We start from the raw sequence: 20,156 nt of genomic DNA, 5'->3' as shown, positions 1-20,156 counted from the left end.
GGAGTTCTAAAAAAAAAAAAAAAAAAAAAAAAATGATCGCACAGAGAAAGGCATTAGAGTGGGCTTTTGGTAGGAAGATGTTCTTTGGCATAGAGGAATGATCTGTGCATTGTCTTCACAATGGCTTATTATAGACCATATCCTTGTATGACCAGGGAAGAGGGAAATGACATGAATTGCTACAAAATTCAGACATAAATATGTTAATTTGTATATAAGCAAAGAAATCACAAATACTATATTAAGCCTTATTTAATTATTTCTCCATCCATCCATCCATCCACTTACCTACTTGCATATCCATTCATTTTTCCTTCCATCTTTTATTCTTCCCATTTATTTATTCCTTCATTAATCCATCTCATATTGACCCATCCCTATAATACTTAATAAATATGTTCTTTAACTTAGGAACATGGAATGGGAATCAGGAAAATTTCAGAAGAAAACTGCAATACCAAATATCCCAGAATTCTAAAATAATGGAAAATAATCACTTATTGGTTTTCTTTATACTCTATAGATGAAGCCATAATCCACATTGATAGCATCAGAGGATCCCTAGAGAGTCTAAAAGCATCAGAGGAACTCTAGAAAATCAAAAGCTTGCATATTGGAAGCCAATTTGGAAGGGCTCTTGAAAGACTAGGGCAGAAGGAAAGGAAGGGATGAGAAAGGCATTTCACAGGGAAGGAATTTTAATTTTAATTACCAAAACTCAAAACCATTAAAAATAGAGTGATTACAGTGTCAAATGATCAAGTCATGTTCTCTAGATTCTTGAATGTCACTCTCCTAATAGTAACACTCAAACCCGGACCTTCCACAAAAGCAAACAGAACATGTTACCACAGACGACTATGAGCACATGTGTTTTGCCTGAACAGGGAGACTCTTTAAAATAGTTTACCCAGATTCTACCTCTGTTGTCACATGAGCATAACCCAATATGCATATATATGTATACATGTATGTATTTATATTTGACTAAGCATAGTTCTTGGTGTATAGTATTCCCCCATCAATAATAACTAATAAAAGTAAAAGCAGTTTTGAATGATGGATAGATGGATATATAATTTTCCTATGCATATATAGATGAGGGTGTTTACCTAATAGAAGGAACATTTCAACTATGTACCTCTCTATTGAGGCTCTATAGATTTGATGACTTCATTTAACAGCTTGTGCAAGAACCCAATCTTTCCAATAAAACCTGTCTCATTTGCATCATTCAGTTGGTAACAAAGTAGCAAGTGGTGTACCTTGCCATTTTTTATCACTCCTAATACATGTTAGCTCCCTATTATAAAGTAAAAGGAGCCTGGACCTTTTTGAGATAAGCAAGGGTTTGGAAGTAGATGCCAAATCTGTAATAATTTGAGAGTTAGAATCCACCGAAGGAAGACAAACAAATGATAAACTGGAGGCAAGATAATAAGAAAGAAGACTGTTAATTCCTTACACCCAGATGCTCCTCTCCACATGGCATTATCTCTGCCACTGCTTGTTCCTTTAATACACTTGGTGAGGGAAAGCAGAAAATGCCACTGGAAATATAATTGTCTCTCAGTGTCACCATTAGTGTCTATTACCAAACAGTAGGGAGATTTTCATATTGTTCTGCCTATTGCAGTGAAAATGTAAGCAAGGGGAGAGAATGCTCTCCCAACACCTGCTTTTCTAATTGATAGTAATTACTCTGAGCACACACCACCAGCATGTAGGCCTTAATCAAAGTGGGTGCTTTCTCATAAAGCCACATTACTTCCTCATAAGCTGTATTACTATCTTATTAACACATTAAAACAGGACAGGTGACTGAACTGCTACAGTAGCTCCCATGTTCACCTCTAGATGAGAAGTCCATATACCAGTCTCCTTTAGTTTTCTCATTCACTGTCAGCACTTCTTATATCTTAACTAACAAATGTTAGAAATGGATCCCTTTCTACCCTGTTTGGAGATTGAGAGAAATGGCTTAGGAATTTGATCTACTTCTTGTCAGTTCCCTTTGCTTTGCTTTGTTTTAGATTACAGTAGAAGAGCTTCTTGGAGCAAACAAAATAGAAATGATCTCCCTAAGTTTAGCCAGTACTTCATCTTGGCATCTCCTGCTAGGCAGTGATTAAGAAGGTAATGAGAGGCTTGTGCTTACAGTATGGAAGATAGGGGAAACTGGCAAAATAGATGCATTGACACTTGCTCCTGTTTTTTCAGAACCCTAGACTTTGGTTCTCATGGAAAAGTAGTGAAAAAAAAAAAAGAGCTTGCCAATCATTCAAACCTCCTGAGCTTGAAGTCAAGAGGCAATGACAGGTTGGCAGGCTCTCAGACTTGGGTGACTCTATACAACATCACAGTCCCTTGCCTTGCTTTTATCTGGCTTGAAAAGACCTTGATTTTTAGAAAATTTGAAATTTAAAACTGTCTGGTTGCTAAAAGCTCCTTTAAATGCTCATTGTGGCTCAGAGCAATACATCATCTCGTCCGTGGTGCTCAGATGATGTACGGAGCCCATATATCAAGAGAGTGCCATCCCTCTCACGATGTATGATTATAACTCACCACTGGAGCATGGCTGGTGATGTATGGCTTAAAAACACAATTGTTAAGCCACAAAACTCTATAGGGGCTCCGCAAATCCTGCAAGGTTTTTTTGTTTGCTTATTTTATTTTTTAACTGAATTGGTTCTTTATCCTTTTTCTTTAAGTTTCTCAATTTGACTGAGACAGTTGGAATACATGGAAAACTCTCTATCCCATGTTTTGTTAAAGGCAACCCAGCTGCCTGAGTGCCATCCACATTCTCAATGAAAGAGCTCTGGGCAGCAGAGCTCAGAAGCCATTTGTGTGTCTTCATGTACTCCTTTGAGTTTTGACAGTTCACTGCTTTGACTCCTCAGTTGGTCGTGGTAAGGTGTCCTCCAGACTCTGTGAACGACATCATTGCTAGTGACATTTATTTTTCAATGAAGTGGTTCTTGGTGATGTCATACTGACCCTAGCTACAGTAACAGAAGATGAGGCATATCTAGTCATATCAAAAGCATAAGCTTTTGAGATAGTGACAGTCCAGAGTAGAATATGCTCAGTTCAACTTACTGCAGAATAAGGCTTCTGGTTTACAGTAGAAGAAGCAGGTTGTTCATAGTGTCTTCAGAGACACTGCAATGTGATATAGTCATTCCTAGGATGTGTTAACTATTTTTAATGTAACATCAGCCTAAACATGGTAACAGCATGAGTTCCTTAGTATGGACAGTAATTTCATGAATTAGTTTGCTAGTTTATGGACACTTGATAGAGTTGGGAAGATGAAATGAGTTTGAACAAAAACACACCTCATATGCTGAGAGGCACAGGTCATTCCTGGACTCTGGCATCTATCTCTAGGGACTATAACAAAAGCCCCACTCTTGATTGTGCCAATAAAGATGGCAGAAGCCAATTGCTGGGTGTAGGGAAAAAATGTGATTTCCGGGTCCCAGGAGGAAGAGACAGGGATGAGAAGGGGCATGGGGAGTGTCCAGTCAGGCTTCAAATATTACTGTCTAGAGAAAGACATGTTTTGCAGAATAGTCAACTACAAGTTTTGTCAAAACAGGAACAGTGGCCCTTCGATTTTCTGCATAATAAGTCTGTCAGATAGATGATCCTTGGCCAGAAGGCCAGAGACAGATGGTCTTGGATTCTAAAACGTGGGAGACTGTTCAGAGAGTCAACTGTCTTTACATTGGCTTAGTTTTAGAAGCTATGTTTAGTGATTCCTATATTTTCAGTTAATATTTTGTCATTCTTGAATTTCTGATGGGGTTAAAGACTAGTTTTAGTCTCATAATCAAACTCAAGTTGCTTAAAGTAGAGTTTATAGAGTATATGACATGGTTTTCAAATGATGTTATAGGAATAATTTCTAAACATAATCCAGGGATAAAATCATAATTCTTTCAGTTAGGAAATATGATAGAGTGCTTTATCTAAATTGACAAATTGATGGACTGGATGTCATTTGTACCTCATACTATATAATTTACTTGTCATGTTTTTTTTTCAATTTATATTTGGGAGAAGAGGCTTTATTATTGCTGGGTGGAGGGAAAAAATGTGATTTCCAGGTCCCAGGAGGAAGAGACAGGGATGAGAAGGGGCATGGGGAGTGTCCAGTCAGGCTTCAAACATTACTGTCTAGAGAAAGACATGTTTTGCAGAATAGTCAACTACAACTGGGAAAAAAAGGTGTGATGTAAGTGGAGGTGTCATTTCACTAATTGGTTCTTGATTGAGTCAATAAATATGACGGAAGATAATTACTGGTTGAAGGAAAAAAGTGGGATTTCTGGATCTCAGGAGGAAGAGGAAAGGACAATAGAGACCTCAGTCAGTCTTTGAGAGAAGGAACAGGAATGATGCAAGGCCTGGGGGAAACTAGAACTGGTGGTGGCCTCTGCCACCAATGGGATTCTGATATAGGGTAGCTGATGAGTTTAGAGCAATAGATTCTTCACCCAGCCATTGAGTTAAAACTAGCCATTGAGCTAGTTTTAAATATCAAGGCTATCTGGTATTTTCCATTCATGGCATTAGAGTGGGCTGGAAAAGAAAGAACTCAGCTGGGGCAGAATTTAGAGGGTTTTGGAATGGGAGGATCAGGCAAAGGACCGAGCTCCAGGGTAAGAGTTACCAAAACCAAGTGGAGCGCAGGCTTGCAGGAGAATGATCTCAGAGTTCTCGCTTGGCAAATCTAGTCTGGATAAAGATGCACCTGGTGGAGCACTGGCTGGTGAGGGCATGACCCAAAGGAAGGAGCTTGTATGATTTTAAAATTCTATACAACATATTTGGTTTTGTTTCCTTTTCTTTTTCCACGACCAAATACTTAAAAGAAACAAGTTGGAGAACAAATGATTGCTCTTCTTGTTTCTCAGATTTTATTCCATAGTAATTTGATTCCTCTATTTCTGGGACATAGTGAGAAAGAATAAGTTAAGATCTAAGAAGGTTATGAAACTGCAGAACTGTTCACTTCTTGGAAGCCAAGAATTAGCAGCAAAGACTTTCATGGGACAAGACCAGGCCGACTCCCAGTGGTATACTTCCTCTAAGGATGCCCTACATTCTAAGCATTCACCACTTCCTAATAATATCATCAGAACATGAATTAATTAATAATGATGAACTCATAGCCTTTGTAATCAAACAACTCTGAAAAAAAACCCTATTATTTGAGTCTCTAACACAAGAGACTTTGGGGCATATGCAAACCATTATACCAAGGTAGTAGGCTACTGCTATGAGTCAGTTGTTAGCTCAATGGTTAGCCTTTTGAGGAAATCTATAGTTTTTCCAGAGGACGGTCACAGTTTATATTCCCACCAATTTATACAAAGTTTGTATTTCTCATGTTCCTTACCACTGTTTGTAATTGCCTCTCTCTTATTAAAGTTGTCTATCTCTAGAGAAGGGAAGTAGTCTCTCACTGTGGTTTGGGATTGAAGCTGTTAAGCATCTTTCCCTCATTAATTTCCCTCATTTTTGGGAAAATGTTTACATTTTCTCTCCATTTAAACTAAAAATATCATTTTACTCTTGGCTTGTAAGAGTTCTTTATGTATTTTAAATACAAGTCCCTTTTCAGATATATGATATGAAAATCTTTCTTCCATCTATGGTTTGACTTTTCATTTTCTTAATTATACCCTTTGGATCACAAGGTGAGAATTATGATATTTAGTGACTTCTACTTTGAAAGTCTCTTGTGATGACACTGGTCCAAGCCAGGCAATCCAGGGTAGATTTTTCAATTCAGGATTGACTAGTAAGCAACCTCAATTCATATGCATCCTTAATTTCCCCTGTCCTGTAATCTACTATATTCACAGGTCCAGGATTAAAATGTAGGTGTCTTTGGGGAAGATATCTGTACCCTACAGCATTATCTTTATTATTCTTTACATCCTGAGTTTTCCTTCTATCGCCATTCATAGGCTGGTGTTGAAGATAGGGGTTCACACAAACTCTCACAACTGGGGGTACAGGTAGCCAATTAGAAAGGATGCTAGCCCTTTTATGCCTTTTATGCCCCCTTTGTCTGCCATTGTTATATTCCCTGCAGTTGAATTATGATATAGTTTAACAAGGAAAAGGCACATTATTTGGATTGCACTGACAGTCCTCAGGTGATGAGTGCTTGTGTGGATAAAATGATGGAAGGAACTGTATAGCAGAAAAGGTGATGCTATTGCAGTTGTCTTTCTACTCTTTGCCATCTCTATCAACACCTCTAATGAGATAGAATTCATATACTTCACACTGTTAAAGTAAAAAATGCTGTGGGTTTTAGTACATTCAAAAGTTGTGAGACCATCACTACTATGTGACACTAGAAAAGAAAACATCAATCACTGCCCTCCCCCAAATAAACCCTGTTTCCCCTGGCAGCCAGTCTGTACTGTGCTCCTGGAAACACTGATCTTTCTCTGTGAATTTGCCTAGTCTGGACATTTCATAAATGGTGCCGTGTAATAAATGACCATTCAGATCTGAGTCCTTTCACTTAGCATAATGCTTTCCCTTAGCAGCTCAATTCCTCTTTACGTCCAATCATCTTCTGTTGTCTTGTTATTATGGCGTTCATCAGTTGATAGTCATTTTGGATTGTTTCCACTTTTTGATGATTGCGAATAATATTGCTATAAATATGTATTACAAGGTTTAGTGCCTACATGGTTTCAGTTCTCATGTGTATATACTGGGAGTATAATTTTGGGTCATTTGGTGGCTGGATGTTTAACATTTTGAGGAACTGCCAAGCTGTTTTTCAAACATACAGCTGCATCATTTTGCACTCTGTGCAGAAGTGTTCGAGGTTTCCATGGCTCCACAATCTCCCCCCACACTTACCCTTGTCTGTCCTTTTGATTAAAGGCATCCTGGTAGATGTGAAGTGGTATCTCTGTGTGGTTTTGATTGACATTTCACTAATGACTAATGCCATTGAGTATCTAATCATGGGCTTTGCATAGTTGTCTTTCCAGCTTCGCTGAAACCAACTCAAGTATTCAACAACAGGGAACACTACTGATGATTCCCTCTTTCTTGAAATTATTCCTTCTCTGGGCTTCTGGAACTTGCCATCTCTTGGTTTATACACTCAGATTGGTAGGTTGAGTCTTCCTTCTCTTCCAAGAACTGAGCTGACTCTGTCATGATTTCTCTGTTCTGGGAGGCTGAGTGGGTTGTCAGAATCCTGTGATTAGGCTGTCACTTAAGAGTTTATGTCACTGTATCATGTACCAGGAAGAGCTGAGATCATGCCCTTAGGGGAAAATCACCTAGCCACTGAGCTGTTTACTGTCTTTGTGTCATGGCAAGTTTCAAATGGTCGCCAGTGATGGAGAGTGGCATTTCCAGAACTGAATGGCAGCAGCTCATAGAAATAGCTCTGTCGAGTGAAGCCAGGGGAGCAAGATGTAGAACAGGAATCAGACAAGTCTAGATCTGGATTCACTGGCATGGCCTTAAGTACAGTCATAAAGCATGGCAGGAAGCCTGAGCATCCTATGGAGACAGGTCTCTATATAACACAGCAGGGCAGGCCAAACAGAATGTTAACCTCAGTGTGCTACATGAGTGCATTCCATAGGGGTAGGCCTAAGAACAAGAGGGATGATCTTAGCCAATGTCTCTGGAAGTATGACCCCAGAACAGCATTACTTGGCAATTTATTAGAAAGTAAATTAGGAGGCTCTTAATTTTTAGCAATATTGCAGTTTGAGAAACACTAATCAAAGCAACAGAAACACATTCTGGCAGAAAGCAATGCTTTAACTGTGCACCAGTTAAAGAACTTGGGAAGTATCATTCTTGCTGATATAAGAAACAGTCATTGAAGGTGACCTCTGGTCTTCAGATTGGATTTTTTTTTAACAGTAAAGGACTACCACTGCATCTGGATAGATTCAGCATACCATGCTAAGTAGCATAACAAACTTCTGACAAATGTGTGGTTAGATGACTTGATACTTTAGCACTGTAAGATGGGAATACTGCAGTCCTCCTTATAAAGAAGGAAAGGTAACTGCTGTAGAGAAGTAACACAGCTAGTACATGGGAGGTCCAGCTGTATTGGGCATACTTTACTCTAGGTAAAAGCTGTTACTTTTATATCTATACCCTCTTGCAGTTTGCATACGGAGTGCCAATCTGGATCTTGTGATGATTACTGTGTAAAGAAGATGGTAGAGAATAGGTAGGTGACATCAAGGAAGAAATAGGGGGAAAGGAGGTCTTGATAAAGAAGAAAAGGAGGCAAGGAAGAAAAAAATACAACAAGATTTACAGCTCATAATTGGGTGGGCTCTCACCAGGACCTCAGCCATATCTGTTCCTCTCTGCCTTCTTTGATCTGATGTCTGAATCCTTCAGCCACTGAGCACAGGGAATTTCCTCTGGGACTTGTATTGCATGCCTTTCTTTTTAAAATTTGGTTCCTAGGTAGTTTATCACTTGCTTCTCCAGGTTTGTGTCTTTCTCCCTCTCTCTCTTTCCTTATGTAGTTGGAGATTTAAGTATGCCTATGTCCTACTTGCTGCAGGGTTTTGGGCCAGGCTCAATTGACTGATGAATATTTAGGTAGAAACATGTCACAGTTTGGGGACTCTATTCTGAGGGACTAACACTAAGCTCCTCTTTATTTCACCCAACATGGATAACCTTGCTTGCTACCTCTCCTGAATAACTTATCTTCCTCCCTTCTTTATATACAATGCCACAGAGACACTTCTATTATATCTTCTATTATATCATATCTTCTATTCTCCAGAGGTCCATAGTTACATTCCAAACACTTTAATCAATGATTAAAGTGGGCATGATTGGCAATGTACTTTGATTCTCTACTTGCTTTTTTTGTAAGCTTTTCCATTTTCCAATCTCTGCAGTTGATAATAGGTGCAGGAATGGTCCTCAAGGGCATGCATAAGGTTTAGGCTTAGAGAGATACAATAGATGCCATTGATAGAGTATAACTAAGATAGCAGCTTAGCCTTGGAGAATACTAGTTGAATTAGATATGACGTGGGTCCTGATTAATAAGGCAGCAGTGTCTATTACCTGGTGCTTTAGTAGCCTAGACTAGGGAAATGAGGGATTTAAAAGATTAAGTGCAGGTCAGTACAATGGCTTAGCAGGGAAGGTACTAGTTGCCAAGACTTACAACACCAATTTAATCCCAAAAATGTGCAAGGTGGGAGAAGAAAGTATACTGCCAGTTGTCCTTTGCCCTTCTGATCTACACACACACACACACACACACACACACACACACATACACACACACACACACATTTGACTTTTAATTTTTTTCAAAAAATTATATTCACAAAATTACTGTGTATGTTGGTTAAAAAAAAAAAACCAAGAGAAAAAGAGAGTGATATAATTTTCTATGAGGATTCCACTACTTTCTGTAGAGCTGGAGCCTTGTCCTCTCTGAGCACTGGTTTCTCCTTCTGTAAAATGGAGAATACTCTCAGCAAAACCAGAACGGGGAAGTGGGAAGGGGTGGGTGGGAGGACAGGGGAAGAGAAAGGGGCTTACGGGACTTTCGGGGAGTGGGGGGGCTAGAAAAGGGGAAATCATTTGAAATGTAAATAAATCATATCGAATAAAAAAAAAATGGAGAATACTCCAGAAAGGAATTGTGGAAGTATGCAATAAATAACTATTGGGTACTAATATAACCATTGGTTGTATTAGTCAATAAGAATAAATGAGAGCATGTGCATTACAGTTGTGTAATTGTTAGTCAATGCCACTGTTCGAGATTTGGCTCATTCCACTTTTTCCTTTCACTAATTCTCTGGTTTCTTATGCACTCCTTTGCTGGCCAGGTCTTTTCTCATGTCAGTTCCAGAGTCACAGCAGCCATCTCTTAAGACATACTGTCATTTCAAAGCACAGGCTAAGTACAACCCAGACTGACAGTGATGAATAATTCCACAGAGCCTGTAATGGACTCTGGCATTTCCCTCAAAGTTCTGTATGTCACCAAGTTGTTCCCTCTTGTTTTGTGCTTCTTTATTCTCAACAGATTTCAGATGTAGTTTCTGAAGGTAAACGTCCTCTTCCTCTGAAAAATAATCCAGCAAGAAGCAGTGGACAGTAATTGGCCTCCAGGAAAGCGTCACTGTCAAGTTAAAAGATAGAAGGGGAATTAAACACATTTTTCCCTTTCTTTTATATTTCAGCATGTACATGTCCACGTTCTTCCCAGGAAGACAGGGGACTTCCATAGGAATGACAACATCTATGATGAGGTGAGTTTGTCCTTTGTGACTTTATTATTTGATCACAAGGCCTGTCAGTTTGATGAAATCAGCCCAATTAACTATATGTCACCCCAGACAGGATCTTAAATGGTATTCTACACAGTAGAACTTGGAAAGTGGCAATAGAAGCTAACAAGTCAAGAGTGACCATTAGGAGAATCTTAAATAAATAAATTATAATGATATATTTTGCTAATGAAACCCAATATCAAGCCAAGTGGCCTTGTGATTTCTGCTCTGCCATGCTTACCAGGGCACTTAATATCTGTGTAAAGACATAATACTAATAGAAATAAAGCAGAGGGACATATAATTCTTTGAGTCAAATATGCTAACATTGGGAGCTAGAGAAATGGCACAGTGGATAAGTTACTTGTCCTTTAAGCATGGGGAACCTAAATTTGGCTGCCCAGAACCCCTACAAATCAATGAGAATACCAGGATATGCGTGTATTAACAAAATTAACTAATAACAAAATGGTTATGAAGGATATGGGCAGAACCCTGGAGTTCATTAGCCAGCTGCTGCAGCTAAATTAGTGAGCTCCAGGGCCAAGGAGAACCTTTATGAAAAAAAAAAAGATGGAAAAGTGATGGAGAAAGATACTCAGTGCCAACATCTAGCATACATACTGCAAGTATACTAACATTTACAGACACATGCACCATACACTTAGAAAAACATGCTGTCTTTGCACACCTGTAGACTCAACTTGTTTCACAAAAGAGCACATATTCAAAGTGAACCTTTGAGTTATCCTTAACAGACACTAGATTGATTTAAATGACATATGTGTAACTTGAATCTCCTGAACATTTTAGAAGTTGTGTGATTTTTGGATCTTTCCAGTCAAAGATACCAATGTCAAACCAATATTGCATGAACCATCGAGGGCTATGCAATCATCTCTAGGGTCTTGTCCACAGGAGAGCCTTCCAGTGTCTGCTTGTGCTGTGTGGAACACAACCTATGGTAGAATAATTTAGAAGAAAATGTAAAATGATGTCTGTTTATATACTACCTATAGCCAAAGAATGCGAAATCTGGTCAGATGGTGCCAGTGCTATAGAGTGTTTGTTTTAAAAGCACTTTGGTTGTAACAAGGAAAGGCGTATGGATCAATTAGCAATGTCTACCTTGGATGTCAAAAAAGCCAAGCAGATTTTAGTCATGTATTGGATACTCTACTTCCAGACCTTTGGAATCAATTTCCACTTTTATCTATAATTTTGGTTGTTTATCACATGTTTCTGCCAACTATATGAAGATCTTTAGCTGGACCCTAAGGCCCATGTGGATTATACATCTGTATGTATATTCGTAGGGCTTTTTCTAATGAACTAAGCATTAAAATGGCTATCCAAACACTGAAAATAAAAAAAAAAAAATTAAAAAAAAAAAAAAAGAAAAACAGGAGGTTGGTATTTAATAAGAAAATTCTTCTATGCCTCTCCTGGGTCTTGGTGGATCTTTTGATGTCCTTTCCAACACTTTCAATGGACTTCTGTAGGGTGGACACCCTCTAGCCACAAGTTTTAAGAGCTGGTTTGTGACCTAGTGGCTGAACCTCTTATTCCTCAGGGTTATCTTTGATATATTGTGTTTGTCTAGATGGTAAAGGCACAGGAAACAGTTATTATATGTAACAAAACCCTTGCAGGTGATTCTGATGCAGATCTAGGTGTAGGAGTAGATGCTGTCTACAGCCCCAGCTTCCCAAAACCTTTAATGTGAACTCAGTTTTAGCAGACGTAGAATTCAGGTTGGGGATTGGTACTGACATAGTCTATGTGGCAGGAAAATTGGAGTTACAGGATCATTGTATTCAGAGATATATTAAAAACACAAGTATAAAGCATATTAACGTAAACCAAGGTTAATAAAATGTTGTCAAGTACAGGTTATTTTAATGAATAAATTACCACATGATTTATATACAACTGAATGCTGCTGGAGTCGTATTTAAAGTGCTTGAAATCACTGCTTTCTTAGGCTGATCAGTCACCTTGAATCTTGTTTATGCTCCAAATGCACTATTGACAGAAGTGGATACATTTCAGCTCTACAAAGACACAGTGGCTGACCTTGCAAAGCACATGACCTACCTCTCCTCTAATACTCTTCTGTCCTTCCTATGTACTCTAGTGGCATCTCTAGACAATACACTTTCCAATGTTCCATGATTCTCCTCTGTATGAAAAAGTAATTTCCATAAAAATAATTTTTTAGTGAAGAGTAGCTTATAATTTGCCCTATAGAGATAATGGTACAAGACTAGCAAGGGATTGAACAACAGGATCAAGTACCTTGCAACCTGCTGTGGAGGCGACAGTCGATAATATCACTTGGCTCCCATATCTTAATCTTATCTTTATAATGGATAGTGTATATCCTTCAAAAGCTGGGCATGTGTATTATGTGACATACATAGCCTGAAAGCAGATTTGGGGGTTGCGATGCACTTGTTAATGTTGCCTTTGAACATATATAAAGGGTAAGTAATGAGAACCCCGATTTCAAGCCAGGTTGTTGGATGTCCTCATTTAGCACTCTTTTCCAGAGTGAATAAAACACTGTGTTTCCAATTTTCTCCCTGCCTTTAGCCACTCAGGCTCAGTTTAATCTTCCTCTTTGAGAATCTCCTCTCGTTTGAGTACATAATAAAGTAATGTCTAGCACGAGGCACGGGGAGCATGGCGCACCGGGCAGGCATTATTGGTACACGATGTAATGTACATTAGACTGAGTGATCTTAATCAGAAATGATAGGGTGATGAGGGATGACATTCTTTATACTGATGAAATCACTCACTGTGGATTATGTATCTCCCCATGACATAACAAACAGGCCACGTTGAAGGCAGATGGGTGGGAAATAGAAACAGCAGGAGACCAAGCTCAGTGGATCTATTTGCACTCCTGCCACTGCAGACTTATAGAGAAATCCTAGGTTAAGTTGGGTCATAAACTTATATTCTTTGTGAACACAGTTTTAAGGTAATGATGGCTAGAGAAGCTTCACAGGAGTACAAGATGGCAAGTTCTAGAAACAGAGAAAGGGGATGAGGATTGAGGAAGAGGATTTGTAAAGGAAGACACAGTCACTATTTCTAAAGAACATTCTGGAAAAAAGATTAAAGGGCACTAAACATGTTCTATGTGGAATTCATGTTTCATGTTGTCTCTAAGGAAAAGATCTAGAAAAATCAGGCTGCAAGGAGGCAGGTATCAACATCACAAAAGAATAGATCATATGTAGGGAAGAACTTCTAACAGGTAGGATGACCTTTATATGAAATGGTGAGAGTCCTATCTCTGGATCCCTTCAGGTCAGGATTGTTTGGAAACGTGTACAACTGGTACAGAGAGCACATTGTTCTGCAGGCCCTGCCCGTCCACACCTGGCCTGTTCTCTCATTTATCTCCCCTTATAGATGTTTCAAGCTCCGTAACAAATAGTGCCTTTTTCTGATTAATATTTGGCACTTGAGCGAGTGCCAAGTAGTCTTCTTCATTTGTTTAGTTCTTAGAAATACAAGACGTAAGTCTCTCTTGACTTTTATGAGACTAGCTTCTATCAATTTTTCCCATTCCCAGCATCTTCCTGCCTTTTCTGGTTCAGCACTGCATATTGATGATCTGGGAGCTTGCTTGCCTCCTCAAGTGTGTTTTGTCATTCCCTGCAAAGTACTTTTTAATGATGTGCTTCATTTTTGTTTGAAAAGTACTTTTTAATGAGATGGAATGCTGCTAAGCTTGTCACTCATGCTGTAGGTCAGTAAAGCTCACACAGTTCTCTCTCTTACATACACTGACTCCCCTCACAGGGGCCATGTCTATGTATCTTTGCAGGGTTTCCTCACACTGAGCATAAAAGTCTTTCCTACAAATACACAATGAGAGAGGTCAACACGAACAGTGCTGGTTCCAGAGCCTTTTAAGTTTGAACTATTGTCCCAGTCTATCTCTTGTCTCTACCATGGAAATGTTACTGCTCTCAGGAACACCTCCCAGGCTCAGCACTGAATGCAGACCATCTATTATATCTGTTTCCATTTTCTGTTTGTTTGTTTGTTTGTTTGTTTACAATATTTTGGCCCAAAGGGACCTCTCCAGCCTCAATGTTGGACCCTGCCCACTTCTAGGCTGGCAATAAGTCTCCTTCACATATAGCTTGCTTTTGCCAAACTAGCATTGGTTTCCCTACCTCATAGCCATTGTACAGATTGTTTTCTGCCTGCAACATCTGACTTCAGCTTCCCTTCATGTAGTCTGTGTGTTTAACCAAATCGTAGGTCAAGCTCACCTCCTACAAGAGCACTTCTTCCTTCTCTTCCTATATGTAGCTAAAATAACCAGCCTTCTGTCCTTACTCAAGTAGGTCCTTCTTATTAGGATGCCTGTTACATCCTTAACAACTCAAGATAATTGTTGGTTTATATGCAACACTGGCATCTCCCAAGTGCATTGTAAAGCCCTGGGAGCAGGGACCTAGTCTGGTATAGGTTGGCTCCACAGTGGATATCTGTTAACTAGTTGCACATATGACAGGACAACAGTCAGACTTCAAGTACTCAAAGTTCCCTACAAGTTGAAACATAATTTACACAGAGTGTGTCTTGCTTTCAGGGGTTGATTCATTAACTCCTGGCTATACTTAATGTGAGTAGAACATGGTGCTATCAGCCATCTAAGGTTAATTTGATGGGACATTGATGGAACAGAATCCTTTGGTCAGAAATAAGTGTGCTGCAGAAGGGCTGAGAAGTGCAGTCTGCCAGAAAGGTTTTTATAAGCACAAAAGGCAATTATAAACCTTTTCTGATTGCTAAGCAAGTCGGGTGGACTGACATCAAGGATGATAAGTAACTTTACCCCTTGAAACCTAAATCTGTCTGCCTGGAACCCCCTAGATGTGGGGTTTGCTGAAAGCAAGCTGGGGAACCACTCTGCCTCTCATTCTGATTTTATTATCATCTTGGGGTTCATCTTCCCTTGTTCTCCCTCAAGCAGCATGCTTTGGATTTGTCTTTAGGTACTTTACCCACCCTTCTAGCTACCACATTCCAGAGCCTGAACCTCTCTCCTCAAACTCCACTCTTTTTAAAGCATATAGGCCTGCCCTGACTTTACTACTCCCCATACAGATATGTACATCCCACAAGCTCTGACTTGTATTTTCTTGGAACTTGCATGAATTATATAAGGAATTATATAAGGCCTTCTCTGAACTCTCCAGGACCTCTACTATGGTGACACGTTGATGAAGATTATAATAATGACACAAATGGTTCCTTGGATCAAAGAACATGCATCACTAATGCACTGGGAGGGAAGTGCCTATTGCTTAATACCATGGTATATCATTGAATTAGCTCAGTTGAGACTTGTCCTGACTGTGTTTCAAATGAGCAAAAGTCATAACTGAATTGGCCAATTCATCAGATGTCTATGGGTGACATTGAATGGTTATGATTGTGAGCTATGTATACAATCTGTTGCTTGACTTTATTTTAAGGAGTGCTTAATATTAAAGCAAAGGGGAATTGCAATCAGAAATTTGAAAAATGCAACTGTGAACTTTATAGACAGAGCAACCATGAGTTCAAGCATGTCTTGGAAAATAATTGCTTGGCTTAACACAATGCATGAACAAAATCAATTTACACAAATTCAGGTCATTTGGTCCCTGAGGGCTTAAGAAAAGCATTCTATTGCTGATGGTATTTATTGTTGAACTTGGATCTCCTTCACATATCATTTGATGATGTACTCAAAGCTCATGCATTCCCTAGTTGATTTTGGGAAAAGGAAGGAAAGTTTCAGTGAGAGAGTTAATTAGCTGCTCCCCTCTGGCTTCACCGATCTCTTCTTAGTGATTGCTAAGCTTCTGAGTTCATGAGAACCTCAGAATGCAAACATTAATACCTCCTGATCAGCCTAAAATGGCAGCTCTCTGTGTTTTCTGCACTTTTTGGGACATTTAAGTAAAAGAATCTGAATAGGATAAGAGCATAGCCATTCTTAATTAAATGATGCGCAGGCATATGCTGCCTATATGCTTCTTTGCATGTTCTTTGACTATCTAATCTAAGAGGCCTGGACTACTGTTTCCATTTCTCATTATTATCCTACTAAGTCTTTATAATCCCTCACAGAAGGAGACAAAATTAGAAAAAAAAAACATGATTTATCAGGTTAAAATTATTTCTGCTCCTTGTTCCTCATAAAATGAATATTAGGGAAGATCAGGTTGGTTTCATGTTTACTAGTGCTTACTAAGCATAGTAGAAAGTCAAATTAGAATGATGATGATGGTGATGGTGGTGGTGGTGGCAGTGATGGGTTGGGGACTGTCTTAGTTAGGGTTTTACTGCTGTGAACAGACAACATGACCCAGGTAACTCTTCTAAGGGACAACATCTAACTGAGGCCAAATTACAGGTTCAAAGATTCAGTCCATTATCATCAAGCTGGGAGCATGACAGTGTCTCAGTAGGCATGGCACTGGAGGATCTGAAAGTTTTACATCTTTTTCTGAAGGCAAACAGGAGAATAGTTTCAAGGCAGCTAGCAGGAAGGTCTCTCAAAGTCCCCCTTCCCCCACACACACAGTGGCACAATTTCTCCAACAAGGTCATACCTCCTAACAGTGCCACTTCCTGGTACAAGCATATTCAAATCACCACAAGTACCTCCAAAGACAATGATGAATGTACTACATCAAAGAATCAGATCAACAAAAGAAACCAGAATACACAACTGGTAAGGATCCCCGGGTGAGTCCCATAGCAAGAGACACAACTTCTATGAAGTCTTTATTTTTCTCATTAGAATTTACTTTAACAGATGTCACATAAGGTCAATTTTTTTCTCAAATTTTTTCTGCTATGTCACTTGAATATCTTCAATTGCTTGTTAGTCATATATTAACAAGAATAACGTGAGTGACATGGCACTTGATTTATGCCATTTATGGCAAAAGCACTTCTTTAAAGCTTTCATCATTTCCTGAATAAGACTTAGCTGTGCAGAGTCCAATATGATCTTTGTGGTAAACTCTGTCTCTAGATATACCCTACAATACAGCTAGAAGGTCCCTGGTCGTGAAGATGTCACATGCCTGCTCTGAGACATTCTTGTTGCTGGTGTCCCTTTGTCTTCTCTCATGCTTCTCACAGAGCAATCCTTTATCTCACTGTGGTGGCTCCAGTCAAGCACCCATGAGGCATGGTGCCTAAAGAATGGGCTATGTGTGTACTTAAAAAAACGAAATCTTCATTTGGCTTATATTCAATGTTCTTTACATAACTACTAATAAATTATCACTTAAGATTAAATATTTTGACAGTTTGAATATCTATGATGCAATAAGGCAACTTACCAAGCAAAATTCTTCTGAATCCATAATATTTAGACGATAGAGAATGTGGGCCTTAGGCAAGAGAAAAAGTTACTCTAGTAATAATTTATTTACCCAAACAGGTAAATAATGCAGAGAGAAAGAGAGACATTAATTAATCATTAATATATTTATATCAGTGGGAATTATTATGGCCTCAAAGAGAAAAGATCCCAAATATTTTACCTACTCTCTTGAAACAACATAAAAATGAACAAGAAGTATGGAAAGGGGAGAACACAATGTTAATTATATTTTAAAAAATTTATGATCTTGCTTTTTGGCTATCAGTTGACAATCTTTTGATAAAGTATTCATATACTTCAAATAAGCTTTATAATGAATATCATTACCTCTATTATTGGAGCAGGATATATTGTTGGAATTCATGTGTAGCATGCCAGCATAGGACCTCATAGTGCTATCAAAGTTGCTTTTGTTACCACATCGGAGTATCCACCATGGATGTCCCCAGTCCCTAATCAGTGCTCTAAGTCTAAGTATATTTATAGATATTTTAGATTAAGAAAGATTAAAAAAGAGCACGTGAGCATAAATTTAATAATAGAGTTTTTAACTAAAAACAACCAGAAGACTATCATTTCAGCATGTAGACACTATAAAATATTACAAATATAGTATTTATATTCTCTTGTGGCAAAAGTCTTTGAAGCCCAGTATTATACATTCCCAATACATCTCACTTCACATTAGGCACAGGTGGTGGGTGAGTACCATATTAAATAAGATAGTTCTAGAGTTGTTTAAATCTGGAGATGATGATGATGATAATGATGATGATGATGAATTTAAATCTTTTTTTTTTCATCCTGCCTATCTAAATGCTGAAGATCATAGTGTGTTTTTCATGATATCCAAATATAAAAGTCATCAAATGATTGAGCTAGGGGCTATTGTATCTTATCAAAGATCTTGTTGGAATTTTAAAAATGAAATAACCAGTCAGATTACTACATAGAAGCTACATTCATTTTCTGTTTGTTTTCAGTACTACTAGGAATGCTCATGAAATGCTCCAATGACTTTGGGGAAGGAGGGGCACTGTTTGAGTCCTTATTTCTGCTGGAAGTTGCCTTTGAAATGGGTGGCCTTGTTGTCTAGAATTTATCATTCACTTTTGAAAGGAGATGCAATGTTCTTTTGTGGTAAAATCATCTAAGATTACACATGGAGACCCAGATCCAACTTGCTCAGTCCATAATCCATGTACTTGGAAAACCAGCTTTTCCATGTCTCAGGTTTTTTGTCTATAAAATATAGGTGGGGTTGCTATGTAAATTGAATGGCTTCCTATGTATGAAGCCTTAGGATATACAAGAAATGCTCTGTAAATATTTACTATAATAATTTGCATGAGTATTAATAGTACTAGCATTATCCTGACGTAGCCTGTTGTGAAAAGCTGGTAGAGTGAGTGACAGATAGGTGACAGATCAGGAGTCATCTTCACTGCACAGAACCCATCTGAGACATTCCTGTTATTATATGCATGTGGATTGAGAGCCTTCAAAGACAATCATTTGTGAGCACATTAGCTTTCAAATAGTCTCAAGTAGGGAACCTGCATGATCCTGTCATTTGGACATGATAAGGAAATATCTTGAAGAGAAAATACTGAAGTTTATTCTAGGATTTTTAGAGCACTTCAACAGACTGGCAAGGAGCGTTTTCTAGAAACTGTTGATACCCAACTTCTACATCCCAGCTTAGAAGCACACTTTGAGAGGTTCCAGGTTTTGTGGTTTTATTGTTTTAATTGAAGGAGGAGAGGAAAAGGCACATATATACACTGGATACATTGGATTCACAGAGGGCTTGATTCCATGTCTTTTCATATTGAGCTTCCTGTGCAAACATCAGAGTCTTTCATGAGATTTACTTGACAAGGAGAAGGGACAAGAAGCCAGTAGCTTTAAGCTTCTGGATTAGGTTACCAGTCATAAACAAATCTAGCTCTTAGATTTTGTCCCCAAGAGAATTGATAAGGAATAATTAGAGAGTGAAATGATGATTTGATGAGCCATGGTGGGCTGGGCTCTATGTTAGATGCCTTCCAAGCCTCAGGGGAGAAACTGAAGCTCAGGGGAAGAAGCACCTTCCTGAGAGTCTTAGTGGCAAATCTTGTTTACACCCAAGGCTGCTGAGTACAGCCTTCTCCTCTTGTTTCACCCCTTGCTTTAGTCTTTATTTTCATGCAAAGTCAAAGATAGTAGAACTAACCATTTTCTTGGCTGTGATTTCTGGACTCACACACACACACACACACACACATACACAAACACAAATACCTTAGATATCTTGTATACCCTACAAGTCTTGGATATACCACCTGCTAATTAAGTATAAGATTTCTGGACCCCCCCCCACACACACACACACAAACACAAATACCTTAGATATC

The 20,156-nt window shown here is 38.7% G+C and overlaps 1 protein-coding gene across 2 annotated transcripts in view; it reads left to right on the top strand.

Annotated features, from left to right (window-relative positions):
* Nucleotides 1–20,156, top strand: part of Fhit (fragile histidine triad diadenosine triphosphatase) — a 1,648,302-nt gene that overhangs the window by 1,415,040 nt on the left and 213,106 nt on the right. For both annotated transcript variants that reach the window (XM_052190252.1, XM_052190251.1), the window contains one exon: nucleotides 10,251–10,319. In XM_052190252.1, the coding sequence (XP_052046212.1) occupies nucleotides 10,251–10,319 (69 nt within the window). The remainder of the gene's footprint in view (nucleotides 1–10,250; nucleotides 10,320–20,156) is intronic.

This window comes from Apodemus sylvaticus, chromosome 8, assembly GCF_947179515.1.
Source record: "Apodemus sylvaticus chromosome 8, mApoSyl1.1, whole genome shotgun sequence".
NCBI classification, from domain to species: Eukaryota; Metazoa; Chordata; class Mammalia; order Rodentia; family Muridae; genus Apodemus; species Apodemus sylvaticus.
The sequence above is the reverse complement of the archived record's forward strand: the minus strand, read 5'-3'. Positions and strand labels throughout refer to the sequence as shown.